The 19,074-nt window shown below is 40.1% G+C and overlaps 1 protein-coding gene across 5 annotated transcripts in view; it reads left to right on the top strand.

The window, feature by feature from the left end:
• The window catches only part of NALCN (sodium leak channel, non-selective), a 386,003-nt gene that overhangs the window by 56,045 nt on the left and 310,884 nt on the right, over positions 1-19,074 (top strand). For 4 of the 5 annotated variants that reach the window (XM_039528280.1, XM_039528256.1, XM_039528271.1 and 1 more), the window contains one exon: positions 17,426-17,509. The exons of the other annotated variant lie outside the window; for it this stretch is intronic. In XM_039528280.1, coding sequence (XP_039384214.1) covers positions 17,426-17,509 — 84 coding nt within the window. The remainder of the gene's footprint in view (positions 1-17,425; positions 17,510-19,074) is intronic. 5 annotated transcript variants of the gene reach the window in all.

Raw genomic sequence — 19,074 nt, 5'->3', positions numbered from 1 at the left:
TCTATAATGCGCCATCAGCCAACAAAGCTCTCCTGGTTTGATGACAAAATAAAACCACCTTGATGAGAGGCATAGAGCTTTTTGCGGCAAAGTTAGATTGACAGAGTGTCAATGTAGACACTGCGCTTAGTTATGTCACTGTAAATGGCCTCCAGGAGGTGTCCCACAATGCCCATCCTGACCACTCTGGTCAGCAGTTTGAACTCCACTGCCCTGCAGCCATGTACACAGGCATCAGCTCCTCCCTCTTTAAAGGCCTGTTTGCATGGCATGGAGAGCTCACGTCACATCTTCCCAGCCGACCATGGTTGCTTCATCCAACAAACGCTCTCCTACTTGGAGCACACCTGAGTTGTTGGATCTGCTGGCTCTGTGGGAAGAAAAGACTGTGCAGTCCCAGCTCCTCTCCAGCCATCTGAACTTTGATACGATATGGTCAGATTTCTTGTGGTATGTTCGATAAGGGCTACGGATGGGACATGTGAAGATAAAAGAGCTGAGGCAGGAGTACCAGAAGCCAAGGGAGTCAAACCATTGCTCTGATGTGCACCAGAGATCTGCCACTTGTATAAGGAGCTGGACATCAACCTCTGCAGTGACCCCACCTCCACTGCCAAGACCCCCCTGGATACTCGGGGTGAGGGCTGGAGACAGCAGACAGTGGAATCTGCTCCGAGGATGAAGTGTTGGATGAGGAGGTCGAATTGGAGGACGAGATGGGACAGGCGATGGGATTGTCCAGTACCGTGGCAAGCCAGGATTTCTTCTAGATCCAGGAGGGTGCGAGCCTGTCCCTGTACTCAGTCTTTGGCATACATGATGCAGGAGAGGGGAGTCTAGGTAAGTGATCTTTTTGAGTTGATGCTGCTTGGTTATATGAGGTAGAGTGTTCTTAGCTTTGTTAAAGCAGCAGAGTCCTGTGGCACCTTATAGACTAACAGACATATTGGAGCATGAGCTTTCGTGGGTGAATACCCACTTCGTCGGATGCATGTTATATGCTAAAAGTGCGTTAAGGGATAGAAATGTACAAGACTAGCTGTGTTTCCGTATGCTTCACATTCCCCTGTGCATCTGTGCAGTAGGGTAGAACAGTGTGTTAATGCACACCAAGATTTCGTGGAAATCCTCCAGAGAAATCTCAAGGAAACTTTTCTGGGGGTACTCACCAATCCTCTGCTGAAGGTTCCTTGGTAGAGCTGGTTTGTTTCTTTCCCCGTTGTAGGAATCTTTCCTGTGCTAATCATCAATCGCTTGTGCAGGGACCAAAGAGGCACACAGGCAAGCAGCATAGGGACCTGGTCTGAAGCCATACGCAGGCAGTAAATGTAGCCTTGCATCCTTGAGTTCCCTCAGGAATGAGATATTGGCGTCAATGACCTTGGCCTGTGGAAAACAGTGGCAGAATTGTTCCTAGTCGCTTGCAGTGATCCCCTTAAAAAACCACCAAGACCCTTTTCCCCATCTTGAGTGCACCCCCCTCATCCCTAAACTCATCATGTTTAAGGCATTCACTGAGTTGTGTGCTTGCCAAGGGAAAATGAGAAAGAGGTGTATTTTACCATAATGATTCAGTGCTGTGCATGAACTAACAATCCCCCTTCTGTGTATTGTTTTTTGTGGTTATGCAGATGTGGCCTTCAGGGGAAACCCCTACACACCATCAGAGCACCTCTGCCAGATAAGGAAGCAACTGAGGAGAGCAAGGAGTACATGTTTTGAGAGGTGCTCCAATCTTCGGACGCCGAAAAAAAAGAACAGGGCATGGAGAGAGACTGTACAGGAAAATCATAAAAAGATAGGCAGGAGAGGAAGGAGACCCAGGAGCAAATTTTAGTGGCCAGGAGTGGATGATAATGATGGAGGAGCAAATGGAGATGTTGAAGTCCTTAATCGCGCTGCAGGCAGAATACATGTGAGCTCAGCCTCCTCCCCTGGCAGCCCATACAGAACTGCTTTCCATGCCTTCCCCAAACTCCTCCCACACATTCCTTGCATCTTCCCAGCCCGTTGCAGTACCCTGTTCACTCCACCCCTTTGGGCAGCTTTCAAAATGATAGCAGGAGATACACACAACTATGAGAGACTCCTTCAGGAGACTGTTCTTCATTGTTATCTCTCTTTCCACCAAGCATTTTCTCTGTGTTGCTAATTGCTATTTAATAAAAACAGACACCCTGAAAGATAAACAGTCTTTGTCTCCTACACACGGTGGTTGCTGCTAGAGTTAATACACAGTAGCAATTTATTTGCAGACTATAAATCACGGTCATGAAGCAAGTTAACAAAGCATGGCAGAGTGCTTTATAGAAAGACACATTACTGGTGCTCATTGTCAAAATGGTGCTTCAAAGCCTGCCTCATTCAAATAGCCCCATGTTGTGCCCCTTCTGCCCTGGTATCTGGTTGCTCAAAATCAGCCGCCAGGCGATCTACTTCTATGTTCCACCCCCAGGAAAACTTTTCACCCTTAGCCTCACAAATATTATGCAGTGCACAGCAGGCTGCTATGACCATGGGAATATTTTCCTCGTTTAGATTTAACCTGGCATAAAGGCAGCACCAAAGAGCTTTTAATCTGCCAAACGCACTTTCAGTTGTCATTGTGCAACTGCTCAGCCTATTGTTGAAGCGCTCTTTGCTGCTATCCAGGTTTCCCATGTATGGCTTCATGAGCCATGGGAGTAAGGGGTATGCTGGGTCTCCCAGGATCACTATGGGCATTTCAGCATCCCCCATTGGAATCTTCTGGTCTGGAAAGAAAGTCCCTGCTTGCAGCTTTCTATCCTGGCTAGTGTTCCTGAAGATGCATGCATCATGTACCTTCCCTGACTACCCTGCGTTGATGTCAGTGCAATGAACACTGTGATACGCCAGCATCTGCAATACCATAAAGAAATACCCTTTTCTATTGATGTACTCTGTTGCAAGATGGCCCGGGACCAAAACTGAAATACGCGTGCCATCTGTCGCCCTGCCGCTGTTAGGGAATCCTGTTGCCACAAAGCCATCCACTATTTCACACACATTTCCAAGAGTCACAGTTTTTGTAGCAGGATGCGATTAATGGCGCTGCACACTTGTGTTACTGCAGCCCCAATGGTGGACTTCTCGACTCCAAACTGATTTGTGACTGGATAGCCTCTTCAATTGGAAGAAGAGAGGAGCGTGGGAATTACAGTGAGAGAAAGGATAAGATGACACTCAGTAATGCAGTATATGTGAAACCTGATCCACTGGGTTATGCAAATAAAACTGTGAAAGCCTGCTCTCTCAGCTCTTCAGTGTAGAGTGTGTGTATGTGTTTATGTGTGTGTGTGTTTATGTGTGTGTGTATATATATTTAAATTACCGTGTAATGAAAATTACCTCATGCTTATAATAACTTCGGTAGCAGAAGACAAGGTATCATGAATCTATTCTTCAAGTACAGGTATCTTAGAGAGTCTGCATGGGTGCCATCTTATGAGCATTTTATACTCCCACCTTTCGACTAGGTGATGGAAGAGAAGAGAGCATTCCAAGTAAACTGCTTGCATTGGACACTGTTGCCATGCTGGTATTCTTAAATAACTAAAGGAGGAAAACATTCTAAAATCTTAGGCAGTGAATAGGAAAATATGTACATTTGCAAAAGAATTCACATGCTGCTGGAAAAAAATGGAATAAACAAGCAGATGGCTAAGCTGAAAATTTTCCCCTTAGTGAATGGGAGAGGAATAGAGTGGTTTTCACACTCTCTGAAAGCTGAGGGGACACATTTATTATACTATTTATCTACTTAGCATAGTTCCTACAGTATTTATTGCAGACCCTTGCTGCTACTATATAGTAGGTGACCAAGCATTGTGGTATTACCATCATTTTTAAAAAAGTGTATTAGAAAGTAAAATGAATATTTTGAAGATAGGAGAGTTCTTCATCTTGTAGACCAAGTAAAAACAGGTCTGACATATTTTGGTTTACAGAGGACATGATCAAATGTCAACGAGATTGTCTTTGTAATCTGTATTATTGTAAAACCAATCACATCTTGAGAGTCATTATAAGATTTTTATACTTTACCTCAAACTAATGTCATAGTAAGTGGATATGTCAGATTTTATTTGGCTAGGACTTGGCAATATTCACTGAGTTCAATAATTTTGTAATAACCTTAGTTAAGTGATTACATAATTTACATCATTAGCTTGCAGCATAACCCTTGCGTTTTTAGTATAGGGTAGTTCCACAAGGCTCAGTCTATTTGTATATTAACCTCTGGCAGACTGGAGCCATTTCATTGGGTTTTTGTAAAGTACTCAAGGGTGGATTCTCTGATTTGTTAAAACCAGTGCAGAGTGGCTTCAAACTTGTTGGCCTTTCTTGTGGTATACTCCCACTGTGTAGGAGGATTAGCTGCTGGCTTAGTGCTTCCAGAGACAGTATATTGTGATGGGGCAAGGCCAGATGGCTACAGTAAAGTAGTGAGGGACAGGTATGTTAGCCCCAGGCTACACAACTCCCTGGTACCGTGGTAACCAAATGGCAGTTGCTCCAGGTTAATCAAGACACCTGGGGCCAATTAAGATCTTTCTAGAAGGCAGTGGAGATAGCTACATTGATTGGGACACCTGAAGCCAATCAAGGGCTGGCTGGAACTAGTTAAAAGCCTCCCAGTTAGTCAGTGAGATTTGCGTGTGAGGAGCTGGGAGCAAGAGGCGCAAGGAGCTGAGAGTGAGAGGGTGAGGGTGTACTGCTGGAGGATTGAGGAGTACAAGCATTATCAGACACCAGGAGGAAGGTCCTGTGGTAAGGATAAAGAAGGTGTTTGGAGGAGGCCATGGGGAAGTAGCCCAGGGAGTTGTAGCTGTCATGCAGCTGTTACAGGAGGCACTATAGACAGCTGCGATCCACAGGGCCCTGGGCTGGAACCCGGAGTAGAGGGCGGGCCCAGGTTCCCCCCAAACCTCCCAACTCCTGATCAGACACAGGAGAAGTTGACCCAGACTGTGGGGAAGATCACTGAGGTGAGCAAATCTGCCAAATAAGCGCAGGACCCACCAAGGTAGAGGAGGAACTTTGTCACAATATCCATCTCTTATACCAGTTGCCTCCCTGCTATAAGAGGGTAGTGGGGGCAGGTGCAGACTGGGAGCATGTCTGGAACAACAGAGGGTGAGTGGATCTGAGCTCTGCTACCCCAATCATCTGCTTATGTAAAGGACCTTATACCAGTTGTGCCATCACTGTCCTTTAGAGCAGGACTGCTCCTGCTGTATGTTACCCCATGGCTTCACAGCTCTGACTCAGGAAGCCACAGCTGGCTTCTTGTAGCTACCGTGCCTTCATGTTTACTTTTTCATATTCCTCCACACTTGATGAGTACGGGCTTGTGGTTCTTGGTGGAAAGACTGATGAAGGTATGACACTTTGTTGTTTATTTGTTTTTGTTTTTTAAAGCAAATTATTTATTGGTGGTCCAGGGCGTTTATTTCCAGATCTACATGCGTGTTGGAGACCAAGCATTTTGCAGCCACCTTCCCAATTGCCTTTTACTCAAAGACCTACCTGCTGTCAACTAGTCTGGCCAACATGGTCATACTAATTCCAGGAGAGTGTCTTGGTTTATAGATTATTAGATATATGTTGTTTAGTACCTCTCACAATTAGGGTTTTTTCCTCATGGTCCAATACTTTAACTCTTGAATAATCACATACATACATGATATTAAACTTCCTATCTTTAGTCACTTTAACATGAAGGGGAAAATTGCAAGCTACAAAACTAGTTGTCCTAATTTACCCCTTTTCACAAAATGATAGAAATATTAACTGGATTGTCAGCTTCAAGTCAGATTCCCCAACTGTATGCAGACATAAGAGAGAAGGGAAAGGAAATATTGGGGTTGTTATATGCCGTCATTTTAGACATGCTGTTCAAAATGTAATCTTTTTAAGATACTTAAAATGCACCCAGGTGGGGGTGGAAAAAGAAAGTTAGGAGATGGAGCAGACGTGGAAGTTCAGCTTCAGGATCAAAATTACTTTTTCTGAAAACTAGACAAAAATCTTCATAAGAAAAGAGCCTTTTGGAAAAACACATTGTGTCCTAAATACATTGGCCAGGATCAAGACATCAATTATTTTTTTTTTCAAAAATATCATATAGTAAAACAGAATGTGTGACTTCTTTCAGCCACAGCCTGTTGCTCTGTGTCTATATGGTTGATTGTCATAAGATTCTTTGTGATGAAAACTCAATTAGGGAAACGTGTGAACAGTTTTAAGCAAGGTATGGTAAGTTACAGTCATGAGTGAGACCCTTGACCTGGAAGATAGAGCTGGTGTCCATCAGAATAAATAGAATGGATGAGAAAATGGAGCTCTGAACCAAAATGCACAAGTGAGGGGAAACTAAGATACAACACTGATCCCATGCTGCATCAGTGAACACTCTGTAAAAACCAAAGCTTTCATTTAAAATATATAATTTTTATTGGGGGAGGGGGAGCACATCTGCCTTGATGACTATTAAATTCCCAAAAGTAAAAATTAAAACATTCCCATAGAATTAAGGTGAAATTCAGCCTTAACTCTGGCCCTTGTGATTATTCTATAAAATATGGTTTCTTCTACTATGATAAATAATTTTTCAGTTAATCAAGTCCACAATAGAATACGAATTAGAATTGCCTACATAGTCTTTTTGTTGGAAAGATATAGGTTAGTGCTTGTGGTTCTTATTTGATTTTTAAAATCAGGATGAGTCTACAGAACAAGCCATGTTTGAGAAAAATCTGTTGAATTATTTTAAAATGATGAAAGTGCTAAGGTTTGAGATTAAAATTTTCACCTTAATTAATTCAAAAACTTCTCTAATATATAGTACTAATGAACTACAGTGGCTTTGGGTTGGAAGGCAGGAGCTGACCCATTTGCAGTATGCCACACTAAGGGAGTGGAAATTTTGCATATGTGCTTAAAAGCAGCCTGCTAGAGTGAGTGCTTGATCAAGTCCTCAAAAAATCTCCCTTCTGTCAATATTAGAAATCTATAAATATGAACATTTGAGGATAAAAATAGGGATGGAAAATTTATTGAAATATTTAAGATATATATAGCTTTTTGGAGGGGTAAGATGGAAAAACAATAAATAGTTAAACAATAGACACTATCCTTGCTGAATAGATGTATGCAGTGTTGATGATACTCTGTATGGGTTCCAATGTGGGTTGATAGGAAACATCTTGGGGTGTGCGGTCGTTGGTTGGTTTTTTTTTCTGTATTGAAAGCAGGTTCTCCCAGGTTCTCCCAGGGTATTTGGGTGGCCTGTTCTGTGATGGGATCTTTTTCTCTGGTGGAGAACTACCCAACGCTGGATCTCATACCGAGTAATATCAAATAATTACAACCCATACTTGATGGAGACAAAGAAATTTTTACTGAACCCCCCTCTTCTGGCCTTCAGACAATCACCCATCCCAACCTTCCCAAACTCATCATCAGAAGCAAGCCTCTCATAGACCAGGACACGCCAATTCAAAGTGGCACCGGACTCTGCTAGAATAACATATGCAAACTCTGCAGACATATCTCCACTGCAACAATGATCAATACCCTCTACACCACACCTTTCAAGATCCATATACCTATCTCAACATGTGGCGTACCTGATCCAGTGCATCAAATGCCCAGCAATAACTGTGTGGGTGAAATTAGATAATCATGACACTCTCAAATGAACGCTCACAGAAAAATGATAAAAGACAAAAACATCATATTGTCCATGGGCGAACACTTCTCACAAAGTGATCACTCCATATCTGACCTCTCAGTCCTCATCCTCAAAGGAAATCTGCACAGTACCGTCAAAAGTTGAGCCTGGGCACTTAAGTTCATAACTGTGCTAGACACTAAAAACCATGGACTTAACATTAGTTTTATGGCTCATTACAACAATTCGTAACTCATCCCACTGCTTGCTAACCTTAATTGCCCACTTCATTTTAGTGGTCTTCTACATCATGTGTAAGCCCCTTATGCTTAGATACACTGACTACTTTCCCCAGATCTGAATAAAGTTTCTGTGAAGCTTAAAAACATATGCCTTTTACCAGTAGAAGTTGGTCCAATTATCTCACCTGCCTTGTCTTTCACTTCCTGAATTGAGGCATTTAACATGTATGCCATAGTACCTGTGGCTATGAGACAGGAGGCTTTTGTGTGCATACATGCAAGCACCTGGAATACATATAGAATCTTTTAATTGGATTTCAGCAGTTTCTGACAGTTTCTGATTTACAGTTTTGAGAATTTGGTCCAACAATATAATCAGTTTCAGGAGAATTTGTATTATGCCTGTGTTTGTTAATGCTTGAATGGTAAGTTTAAGACTTCTCCATTTTTCATAGCAGATGTGATTGATGGCCTCTAAGTGTTATGTCTTTCATCACAAATGTGATTGATATCCCTGATTTGAATAACATATTCAGCCTACAAGCATTGTTTTTCTGTTTTAATGATTTGAGCTCTTCCCTCCTTCCCCATTGTTGCTGTTTTAGTAACTACATGTCTCCACCATTTCAGATACACTTGAGTAATATTTTATCACCTTTTTTTTTTCAGAGGTCTGTCAGTATGATGTATTGAAAGTATTAATTCTTAAATCTTAAAAAGGGATTATTTTCTTCTAAGTTTCACCTGCCTTAGAACTGTCATTGTGTATTCACCACATGGGCAACTTGGGGTAGGTGAAATGGAATCATATTTGATTGATCAGCAGAACAGCTTATATAGAATTTGTTATCTCTGAACACTTACAAATATTTTAAAATGCACAGTTGTTGTAGTTAGCATGTCAATAGCAGAGCATAAAATACAAAATAAGGCACTTCACAATTTTCCTCTTATTGCAATGTACTAATTTAGTGAAAAATGTAAGTTCAATGTGCTTGCTTTTGTAAATTTGTAAAAATTCAATGTTTGTTAAAAGTAAAATTCACTGGTCTTATCTGAGTGAAATAAGGACTTACTCATTAGTAATCTCTAAAATAATCCAAGAAACTCTCAGTAAATGATTTTGTAAAATCTAATTTATTACTACCGCAAATAATGAAATAATTAAGGATTCTGTAGTGATCATAGCTGTAACGATTTAAGTGCCGAAATGGAAGAATATATATATTGTTTTACGAGAGTCATAAAAAACCTAGAGAACATCTGTTGCTTTTCGTTTTCTTTATTTATGTTGGTCTTCAGAATAAAATTTACTTAATTGGCCCCATCTTAAAATATCTTTTTACTGAGCTCTTGCAAATATTAGTTTGTGTCTGCTAAGCACTGTGCACTTCATAGTAATCAGTACTGCTGTAAGGATCTTTTATTAACATTAAGTGATTTGTTTCAATGTTTTTATATAGCATACAAGATTGCCATAAAAATATATTATTTATGGTATAGATAAATTTGTAACCACTCATATAATGCACTGAATTTTCTGTCAAGGGGTGCTTCCAATGACTGCATAACCTGAGCTAATTCAATGACAAGGAAGTGATGTTACAGCCACAAATGCTATTTAGAGCTAAGCTTCCCATAGCAACCCTAGTTTTGCCTCCCTTGTACGTATGTGTTAGAACCTTTCATATACAGCACTGTCCATTGTATTATAGGGCAAAATATTTTACAAATATGGATTAACTACCGCTATGGGGAGTTATTTTAATAGGACATTCTTGCAGTGTTGGTGAAAACATTTTATTTTAAGACATACCATTGTGTAAATGCTAATAAACAGTCTTTTTCCTACAGTGTAACATTTAAAAAATAACTTAGTTGATTTTGAAACAATACTATAATTATTCAAAGAAATGACTAATACAGTGACCACCTATAAAAAGTTGTCAGTATTGCCTTAGTTAAGGGTTACTTGGTTTTCTGAACTATTATTTAAACTTTCCTAACCTTCCTAAACAGAATGCCAAGAATTCTGCAAAGATTGAGGCAAAGTTATTTAGGTATCTAAGACAACATACATGTTTGTAAGCATCATCAAGAGGGTCTATCTATCTAATATATCTATCTGTCTGTCTGTGTGTCTAAGAATGAACAAATTACATAGTTATAAGACATGATAAAATATGCTGGGCTGAATTTCTCTTGTATTTGGCATAGTAACGGATATGGTATGTATACATAGTGAGGTGGCTGAATATAGACTGGGATAGACCGTGTGCCTCAGAGCCATGTGTGCCATGGCTTTAGTTTATATCTTGGGCAGATTATGAAATGTAATAGCTGGGGATGGGGTGAGAGAAAAGATGGGAGCTGGACAGCAAAAAAATAATGCTTTTGACACCTGGCCAGGGTTGAGAAGCAGGCTTGACATTTGCAGCATTTTGACAATTGGAAGACAGGTGAGGCTCTTTCCCTCCTGTTTTCTGGACAAGGTTGGAAGTGGCTTGAAATTGTTAGGATAGGTGTAAGAGATTGAACTTGCCCACATCAACATCCTACTGCTATACAAAACCCTACACGTTGAGCTTCGCAGTAGAATTGATAGACACTGTCCAGTGGATCGATGGACTGTCCATGATTTCTTGTCTCAAAAGGCTTCAACACATATGGTTCCAGAGCCACCCCTTGCAGCTCTGACCTATGGCGGTGAAGAACACCTGAGGATGGCCAGGCTCCAGTAGTTACATAAATAATCAACACTCCTTTTCAAACAGGCCAACCAACCCATCAAAACATGTAACTATCTGAGTCCTACTCTTCTGACAGTGTCATGGGAACTTTTAGCCATCTACCAACGTCTAAGATTTCTCAGAAGTGACTAGTGATTATGTGGGTGTCTCATTTTTATAGTGCTCAACTTGAGAAGCTTAAAGATGGGCTTGATTTTCAGAGAGTGGGTATTTAGCATTTTCTGAAAATCAAATCTCTTGCTGATGCTACGTCACTCAAAAATGGAGGCATTCAAAAGCACCATTGTCACAGAGCTGGAGCTGGAGGTGGGGGGTGGTCCAGGGCACTTGGCCTGCTGCCTAATTTGACTTAAGGGAAGGCACCTGGGCCTCATCTGGATTTTTTTATGCTGCATTTTGCTGACTCTTGTTTTCAATATTTTCAGAGATTCCCAAGCCAGAAGGGACCATTAAGACTATCTGGTCTGATCACTTGTATAACGCAGGCCATGGAACTTCTCTAAAATAATTCCTGGAGCAGATCTTTTAGAAAAACATCCAGTCTTGATTTAAAAATTACCAGTGATAGAGAGTCTACCACCATCCTTGGTGAATTGTTCCCAGGGTTAATCACACTCACAATTAAATGTATGCCTTAGTTTCTGTCTGAATTTGTTTAGTTTCAGCTTCCTGCCGTGGAATCATGTTATACTTTTCTCTGCTAGATTGAAGAGCCCATTATCAGATATATTTCCCCATGCAGATACTTAAAGACTGTAATCAAGTCCCCCTTAATTCCTTTATCTCTCAATAAAATAATAATCTCAATAAAATAATTTTTAAAAAATGTGGCTCTGACATTTCAGAGATGTAAGGGGATGTTGTGAAGGCCAAAACTATAACAGAGTTTAAAAAGGGATTAAAAAAGAATTAGGTTCCTGGAGGATACGTCATCGATAGGTTTATCAAATGGTTATTAGTCAGGATGGTCACGGATGCAACCTCCCACTCTGGGAGTCCCTAGTCTCTGATTGCCAGAAGCTGGGAGTGGACAACAGAGGATGGATCTCTCAATAATTGCCTGTTCTGCTCATTTCCTCTGAAGCACCTGGCACTGGCCACTGTCGGAAGACAGGATACTGGGCTAGATGGACCGTTGGTCTGACCCAGTTTGGCCATTCTTATGTTGTTAAGAATATATCTGCAACACCTAGCAGAAGAGTTGCCATTTGCTGCCACCTTCTTGAAATGAGGGCATGAGAGAAGGGGGAGCTGGGCGCGGAGGTAGTGACGGGGGAGGGCACTGCCAGACCATCCTACACAATCAAGAAGATCTAAATGTGGAAAAGTAGGACACTTGGCAAGAACAGCTTCCTACCATACTGGAACTCTCACAAGTGTCAGAATCCTCAAAGGTGGAGTAAAAACAGGATAGCAGACACCTACCCCAGCAGTCTAAAGAGTGAAAAAGATAAGGAATAATAATAACAAGCGGCGGCGGGGGGGGGGAGGCGGGAGGAGGAGGGCAGAATATAAGAGAAGAGAGGAATTGAAAGGCAGAGCTAAAAAGGGAAAAATAGCTGTCACATAGTAACTGTTTTTTCTTTTCTTTTCTTTTCTTTCCCCTAAAAAGTTGGAAAATTTTGGACAATCTCTCTTCTTTATTTCTGCTATTTTTCAGCCTCTGGCTTACTCTTCTCTTAGTTCTTTCAGACTCCACCTGTTTCTGGGTCTTTTTCCCCCGGACTTGTCTGTCTCTGTCTTTTTTTGGAGGTTTCTAATGACATGTGACCCCTCAAATTGGGTCCACTGTTACCATGCATTTGCACTGGTACTATTGGTACTGCATTTGTACTTGCTTTTGACTACCAGCAGGTAAAATTCTGTATTTAGAATAATGACTAGGAAACAATGTTCGGTATATTTCCACTTTGTAATATGTTTTAAATTAAGTAAACAGTGTTCTTGATTCCCGTTGACTTCATTGGAATGAGGAAGGGTCCCCAAAGTCCACATTTGTTCTTTAGAACAAAACATGCTGAATTCAGTAAGGCAGTGAATTTCAAAACTTACTAACAGTCATTATGATAAAATAAGTTTTAAAAGATTCAGAAGTGTGAAAGGCTATCTCAGAAAATAGACAAAATATTAAGACGTAGAATCCTATTGTTTTGTTTTTTCTGTGTATTCTATTATCAGTAGTGTCAGCAATGTAAAATGTAATCCACCTTTAACATAAAATTAATATTTGTTACCAATTAACCTTTAAAGTATTACTTCTATGTAGCCAGAAAAATAAATTCATCACTTAAAATTAAATATTTCCCCCCTAAAATCTATTAAACGACTATTTTTATTTTGATACCGCTGTGAATGGAAACTTGTGACACCTGCACCTCTATTTTGATGAGATCATTGCCATGAATAATTGTGGTGAGATTTATTAGTTTGGACTGATTTACTGAAAATAAAAAAATAATACCACTTCCTAGATTGTAACAGCCACACTAAAAGACAATCAGGAAAGTGTATTGTTACCCATCTGAATGATATCCTGATGAGAGCAATGTTCCAACGGAAAGTAATGAGTGGAAAAGTGAGAGAATGTCTGTATTCTTATTTATTTTAGCTTAAATTAATTGAAAACTTGAAAAATTAAATAAGAAAGGACGCACTCTGCTCTAAGCAAATTTCTCATTCTATTTCAGATTGCCTTCCCGAGTTTAGGCAACATTGTCATGGTGAATTAATCTAAAGCTCTTCCAAGGTGGAAGCACAGATACAGTCAGAACTGGCTTCTCTGCTGTGTTGGGATAGCAGGCAGCAGCACGATGTTTGATCAATCAAAACTCAAAATACCATATATCAGCATTGCAGAGATAAGGACAACATTCAAGCTCACTTAATATACATGCTTCACCCAGAACTCCATGTACATGGTCTAGTCTAAGATAACTTGACTGTGACATACTGTATATAAACATTAAAAGGCAAGAGATGGCAGCATATTAGGGGAAGCTTGTTCTTCTCATGTGCTGAGAGAGAGGTGTCTACAGTTCAAAGCAACTATACCATGGTGCCTACTTTTAGACTTCTGGCTCTCAGCCATTCCCTTTTTTGGTTGGAGACCAATGTTTTTCTCCCTCCTGACTATTTCAAGGCTGAAAGCTCCCTGATTTACATTGTGAGATCCCCAGCAAGTCAGTCTGCCTCGAAGACAGACATTAGCACTCTTCTTTCTCTCCAGCATATAACCAGCATATTGCCCACAGTTATAAGTTACCACACAGCTCTAAGGAAGCACATTTATTTTTAAGGTGAAAGCATTACATAGAAAATACATTAAAAACAACAAAAGAACCTACATGCATGCTAAAAAGCCTTTCAGAGAGGTCAATCCCAACTCCAGACTTGGGCTTTGGTAGGTGTCAATCCTTCAAAACCCACGACTGGGTTTCTCCCATGGTTACAAGATTATAACTGTCTCAGAACCAGAACTGAGACTGGGAAGATCAGCCTGGTTCTTTATACATCTTGGGCCTTTGATCTCCAGTCTCTGGGAACAGGTAATCAGCAGACAAAATCCCTCTCTTCAGAGGGCTGGGTTTTTGCATAACTGGAGTTGAGGAATTTGCATTAAGTTCCCCCTAGGTGTTGCCCAGGAAATCCACTTAACACTTACTGTCCCAAAAGACCATACTTGTCTGGCGCGTATTGTCAATATAGTCTATTGAACTCCAGGTCTCACAATTATTAAGTTTTACAAGTTGCGAGAGCAGCTGTCAGTTCCAGTAGCGCTCCATAGGTTGCCTGAGAGAGAGACTGAATCAGCACATTTCTTGGCTACCTTGGTGATACGCCTTCTCTGATTGGCCCTGCCCATTTCCTGGGCATTGCTGGGAAGATTTGGGATGCCTGAAAGGATAGGGATTGTGGGCAATCTGTGTTGTTGCAACCTGTAATATAGTTTCCAACACCAAGGGCCCACAGTCACGCCCCTGCAGTGATTTCTCTAGGACGGAGTGTGAGGCACATAGTGTGAAGTAGCTATGCCCTCAATCTTGTACATAAAGAGACCGGTCCAAAGACACTGAAATAAATGAGAGGATCCACCTTGCCTTCAGTGAGTTTTGGATTAGACTCAAATAGAGGACTGCAGCCTCAGGTGCTAATTCTGCATCTTTTACAAATGCTAAATCTACATTTTAAAAAAATAGAAAATAAAGGCTTGATCCTACATGCTGCTGAACACTCTGCCCTGATCTATCAAAGTATTTAAGTGCATGTTAACTTTAAGCACATGAATAATGCCCTTGACTTCAATGGGATATTCCTGGATCAGGCCCTAAGAGAACTTCCCCATAGTACTTCTGCTAGAAATGACATCAGTCATATCTTAAGGGCCTGGAGAACTGTGTTGTCAAGAAACTCTGGGATTGTCTCCCCATAATCCTCTTACCAAGAAATGATATTGTCAGTGTGGACAGGATACTTCACCCAGATCCAGTTATCATTTTTATGCCAAAGTTGAGAGAGTGGGAGCACATTTATAACAAGTTTTATCAATCCAAAGGCTATCTTGCATAACACAATGGACAGTATATGCCATTGTGTGATGTACTAAGCAATGGTGCATTCACAGACAAATTCCTATGCACAACTCACAAATCTAGTTAATTTCAGATTTTCTGTAGATGGGATTGGAAAATGGTTGTAAATTAACATATCAACCATTTCAGCTATTTCAGGAAAGATTCCTTCAGGAAAAATTCCTTCTAGCGATATTCCTCGTCAGGTGTAAGAACAGATGACTATTGCCTGAACCACAGTGGAATTTCAACCTAAGGTTGTTTTTAGAGGTGGAATGGAATGCAATTATCTCATTATGTCTTCAGGCCTATTGAGTATTTAAAAATATTTAGATTTTTTTCCTGTAGGAAGTGGTACTAAAAATCAATGTCAGGATTCATGCAAGAAGCATACTGTGATTTATCTCATTAATTGAGAAGTAGTACTACCTTTGAAATGCCCCCACTAATGAATTACATGCTGAATCAAAATCTAGTAAGAAATTAAATATTTTATCCATATTAGGGGTGTCCCCAATGTCTAAATATAGAATACAGCCAAATGCTGAAAATATGAAAAAAATATTCAGCCAAAGCCAGATTATGGGCATAGTACAAAGTGCCACTGTCAAACTTTCTGTATGATTGTTTATTATAGCAGATTGTTGGTAATATAATCCACCATGGGTCAACTGATTCTTCCAGATTTACTAGCCGTTACGTTTTGCTAATAATCTGCCATTACAATGATGACATTATGAAAAGTGTGCCACAGATAGAATGTCTACTTATGTATGTGCCTAAATCTCAATGCCAACCCCCTAATGATAATTAAAAGTACTTAATTAGAGATGTGTTACAAATTTAAATCTATTCTGTGTTAGCAATTTAAATCTATTCTGAAAAGAATTGCTTTTTTCTTTGATAAAATGGCTGAGTTTGCATTCTTTAAAAATGGCTTATTATGCTCTGGGAAGGCTAAAGCCTCCAGTTAAGGATCTAGCCTACAAATTGCAAGAACGGGCACCCTGAGACAAGTAGCGTCTGTACAGTCAAGAAGCACCGTAAACTTGCAGCTTGCCAGAGCACATTCTGAGCAGGAAGGGGGTGTGATTCCACGGGGCCAGGCAAGATGGAATCTGCAGTAAGTGGAAGTGAGGAGATTGGTGTCTATCACCAAGCAGGAAGGGAAGAGTAATAGGAGAACATGACATGAACTGACCACAAGAGGAAGGAGAGCCAAAACTGTTGGTGCTACTGTAAAACCAGAAGGGAGCATGACTTCTTTATAATCTGTGTCTCCAATACTAAGGAAAAGTGGCAGAGCCAGTTCAGTCATGCCAAGATACTGTGGGGAGGAAATGGGAACCTTTTATAAAACTATTTGACTTGTAATAGGTGTTTGAAAATTACTCAAGTGTGGCTGAATATCAGAACTTTTGGCCAAATGCCTGCTCAAACCTCATTCACAGAAAACTTCCTGTTTTGGATAAATTGTGATATTTTGGTGTTCTAGGGAAGGAAATCATATTTCAAAGGGTTTTCATATGCTAGAGAAAGAAGTATCAGTGTTTTTTATTCAACACACACAATCAAAGGATTTAGCTTGTCTGTTGAGTGCTCATTCCTCTGGAGGCATGGTTAGTACATGGAGGGGAAAATATAGAATGTCAGCAGTTGAGCTCTGTAGACAAACAGCTTGAAGCTACTTTTCAATCATCAGACATCACAGGCTAGAGAAGTTGTGTTTGTTTAGCATTGCCTCTGAATGAAGAATTCCTCATCAGCTTAGACCATGGGCAGGGAAGTAAAAGTATTGTGTGCAGCAAGTAAAAGTTGAAATGACAGTGCTTGCAAGTTTCTGTTCAGTGACTTTCCACCCTAGTTTGACCCCTCCTGCCCTCTAAAATACATCATAAAATGCATGCTGCAGAAAAATGAAGCTCACAACTTTCTTTCCTGAATACATAATTTACTTATTTATTTGATTTATTTACGTATTTATTTAAAATTTCCGTCATCTTCCAGCCCAGACATTGGGGATTTGGAATCTGTTAAAATGACATTTTAAAGATGGTAGAGAATGATGCTGTTCCTTCTTGGCAGTGGATATCATTTGTGATTTTCCTTTTTTATTTTGGTAATGAAGCAAGAAAACAAAAAACCCACTAATTTTTATTTCTCTTTTAGGGGGATAGCTCCTATGTAAAGGATCGTTGGTGTGTGTTTGATGGATTCATGGTTTTTTGTCTTTGGGTGTCATTGGTGTTACAGGTAATTACATAATTTTACCTTAAATATGAAGGGCTAATATTTCAGAAGTAGGCCCTGCAGTTGTGCATGCAAAATACTCACAGCAGTATGAACAAGTAACTGTATGCTATAAATATACACTTGTTCGTGGGTCAGATTTAAAATTCAATGGTTCTGCTGTTTCACAGTCCAGTAACAACACAGCCATTGCAGTGCATCTACATTAGGGGTTTTCTTTGATGTTTCACTGGTGTGAATTTCTTTAATTTAGACATGTCCTTAATTTTAAACTCATTCAGAAATTCAACATATTACATATTGGAAGGAATGTCACAGATTTAAAATAAAACAGAGGAAATAATTTAAAAAAAACCCAAAACGTTTCCATAGCAATGTTAACTTGTTCACATTTCACATAAAGTTACAGTATAGAAAGAATTCTGTCTTGCCGACCATACAATCGTTCATCATTCAGCACAGAGGGAGTTTCTCCTGAGTAAGAACTGATCAGGGACTACAGGACTCAATTAATAATTAGAGATGGAAAAGACCTGTCATGATTGCCATTTAAAAGTCATCATATCTTATTCAAGTATGTGTTGGTGTGGATCCCACTCTAGGTGTGCATCCATACTGACTACAACATCTTGAAAAACTAGTTATTTTAAGATACATAACCATGCACAATTACCACATCTGAGACATACAGTTATTTTCCATTTAAGTATAGGGGAAACTGTGATATCTTTCATACACCTGTGTGGTAAAAGTGGATAAATGCTAACTTTTAAATGTCAAACACTGTAACCTACTCTGCACTCTGTCGGTGATCCCTACAGAACATTTCCTGGTACATTCATAGATCCAAGGCCAGAAGGGACCATTGTGATCATCTAGTTTGACCTCCTATATCACACAGGCCATATAACTTCCCCCAAAATAATGCCTAAAGCACATCTTTTAGAAAAACATCCAATCCTGATTTTAAAAATTGTCAGTGACGGAGAATCCACCATGACCCTAGGGTAAATTGTTGCAGTGGTTAATTAGTCTAAAAATGTAGCCCATATTTCAACTCTGAATATGTCTAGCTTCAACTTCCAGCCATTGGATTGTCTTCTTCCTCTGCTAGTTTGAAGAGCCCATTATTACATATTTGTTCACTATGTAAGTACTTATGAACTGTAATGAAGTCACCCCTTCACCTTTTCTTTGTTGAGCTCCTTAAGTCTATCACTCTAAGACACTTTTTGTAATCCTTTAATCACTATTGTGGCTCTTCTCTGCAGCCTCTCCAATTTATCAACATTCTTCTTGAATAGTGAGCACCAGAACTGGACACAATATTCCAGCAGTGTTCTCACCAGTGCCAAATACAGAGGTAAAATAACCTCTCTAATAGCGCATAAGATTCTCCTGTTTATGCATTCAAGATTCTCATTAGCTCTTGTGGCCACAGCATCACACTGGGAGCTCAAGTTGAGCTGATTATCCACCATGACCCCCAAATCTTTTTTAGAGTCACTGCTTACCAAGATGGAGTCCCCCATCCTGTAAAGTATGGCCTGTGTTCTTTGTTCCCAGAT

This window comes from Mauremys reevesii, linkage group 1 (genome assembly GCF_016161935.1).
Source record: "Mauremys reevesii isolate NIE-2019 linkage group 1, ASM1616193v1, whole genome shotgun sequence".
Lineage (NCBI taxonomy): Eukaryota > Metazoa > Chordata > Testudines > Geoemydidae > Mauremys > Mauremys reevesii.
This window is presented reverse-complemented; position numbering and strand designations above follow the sequence as displayed.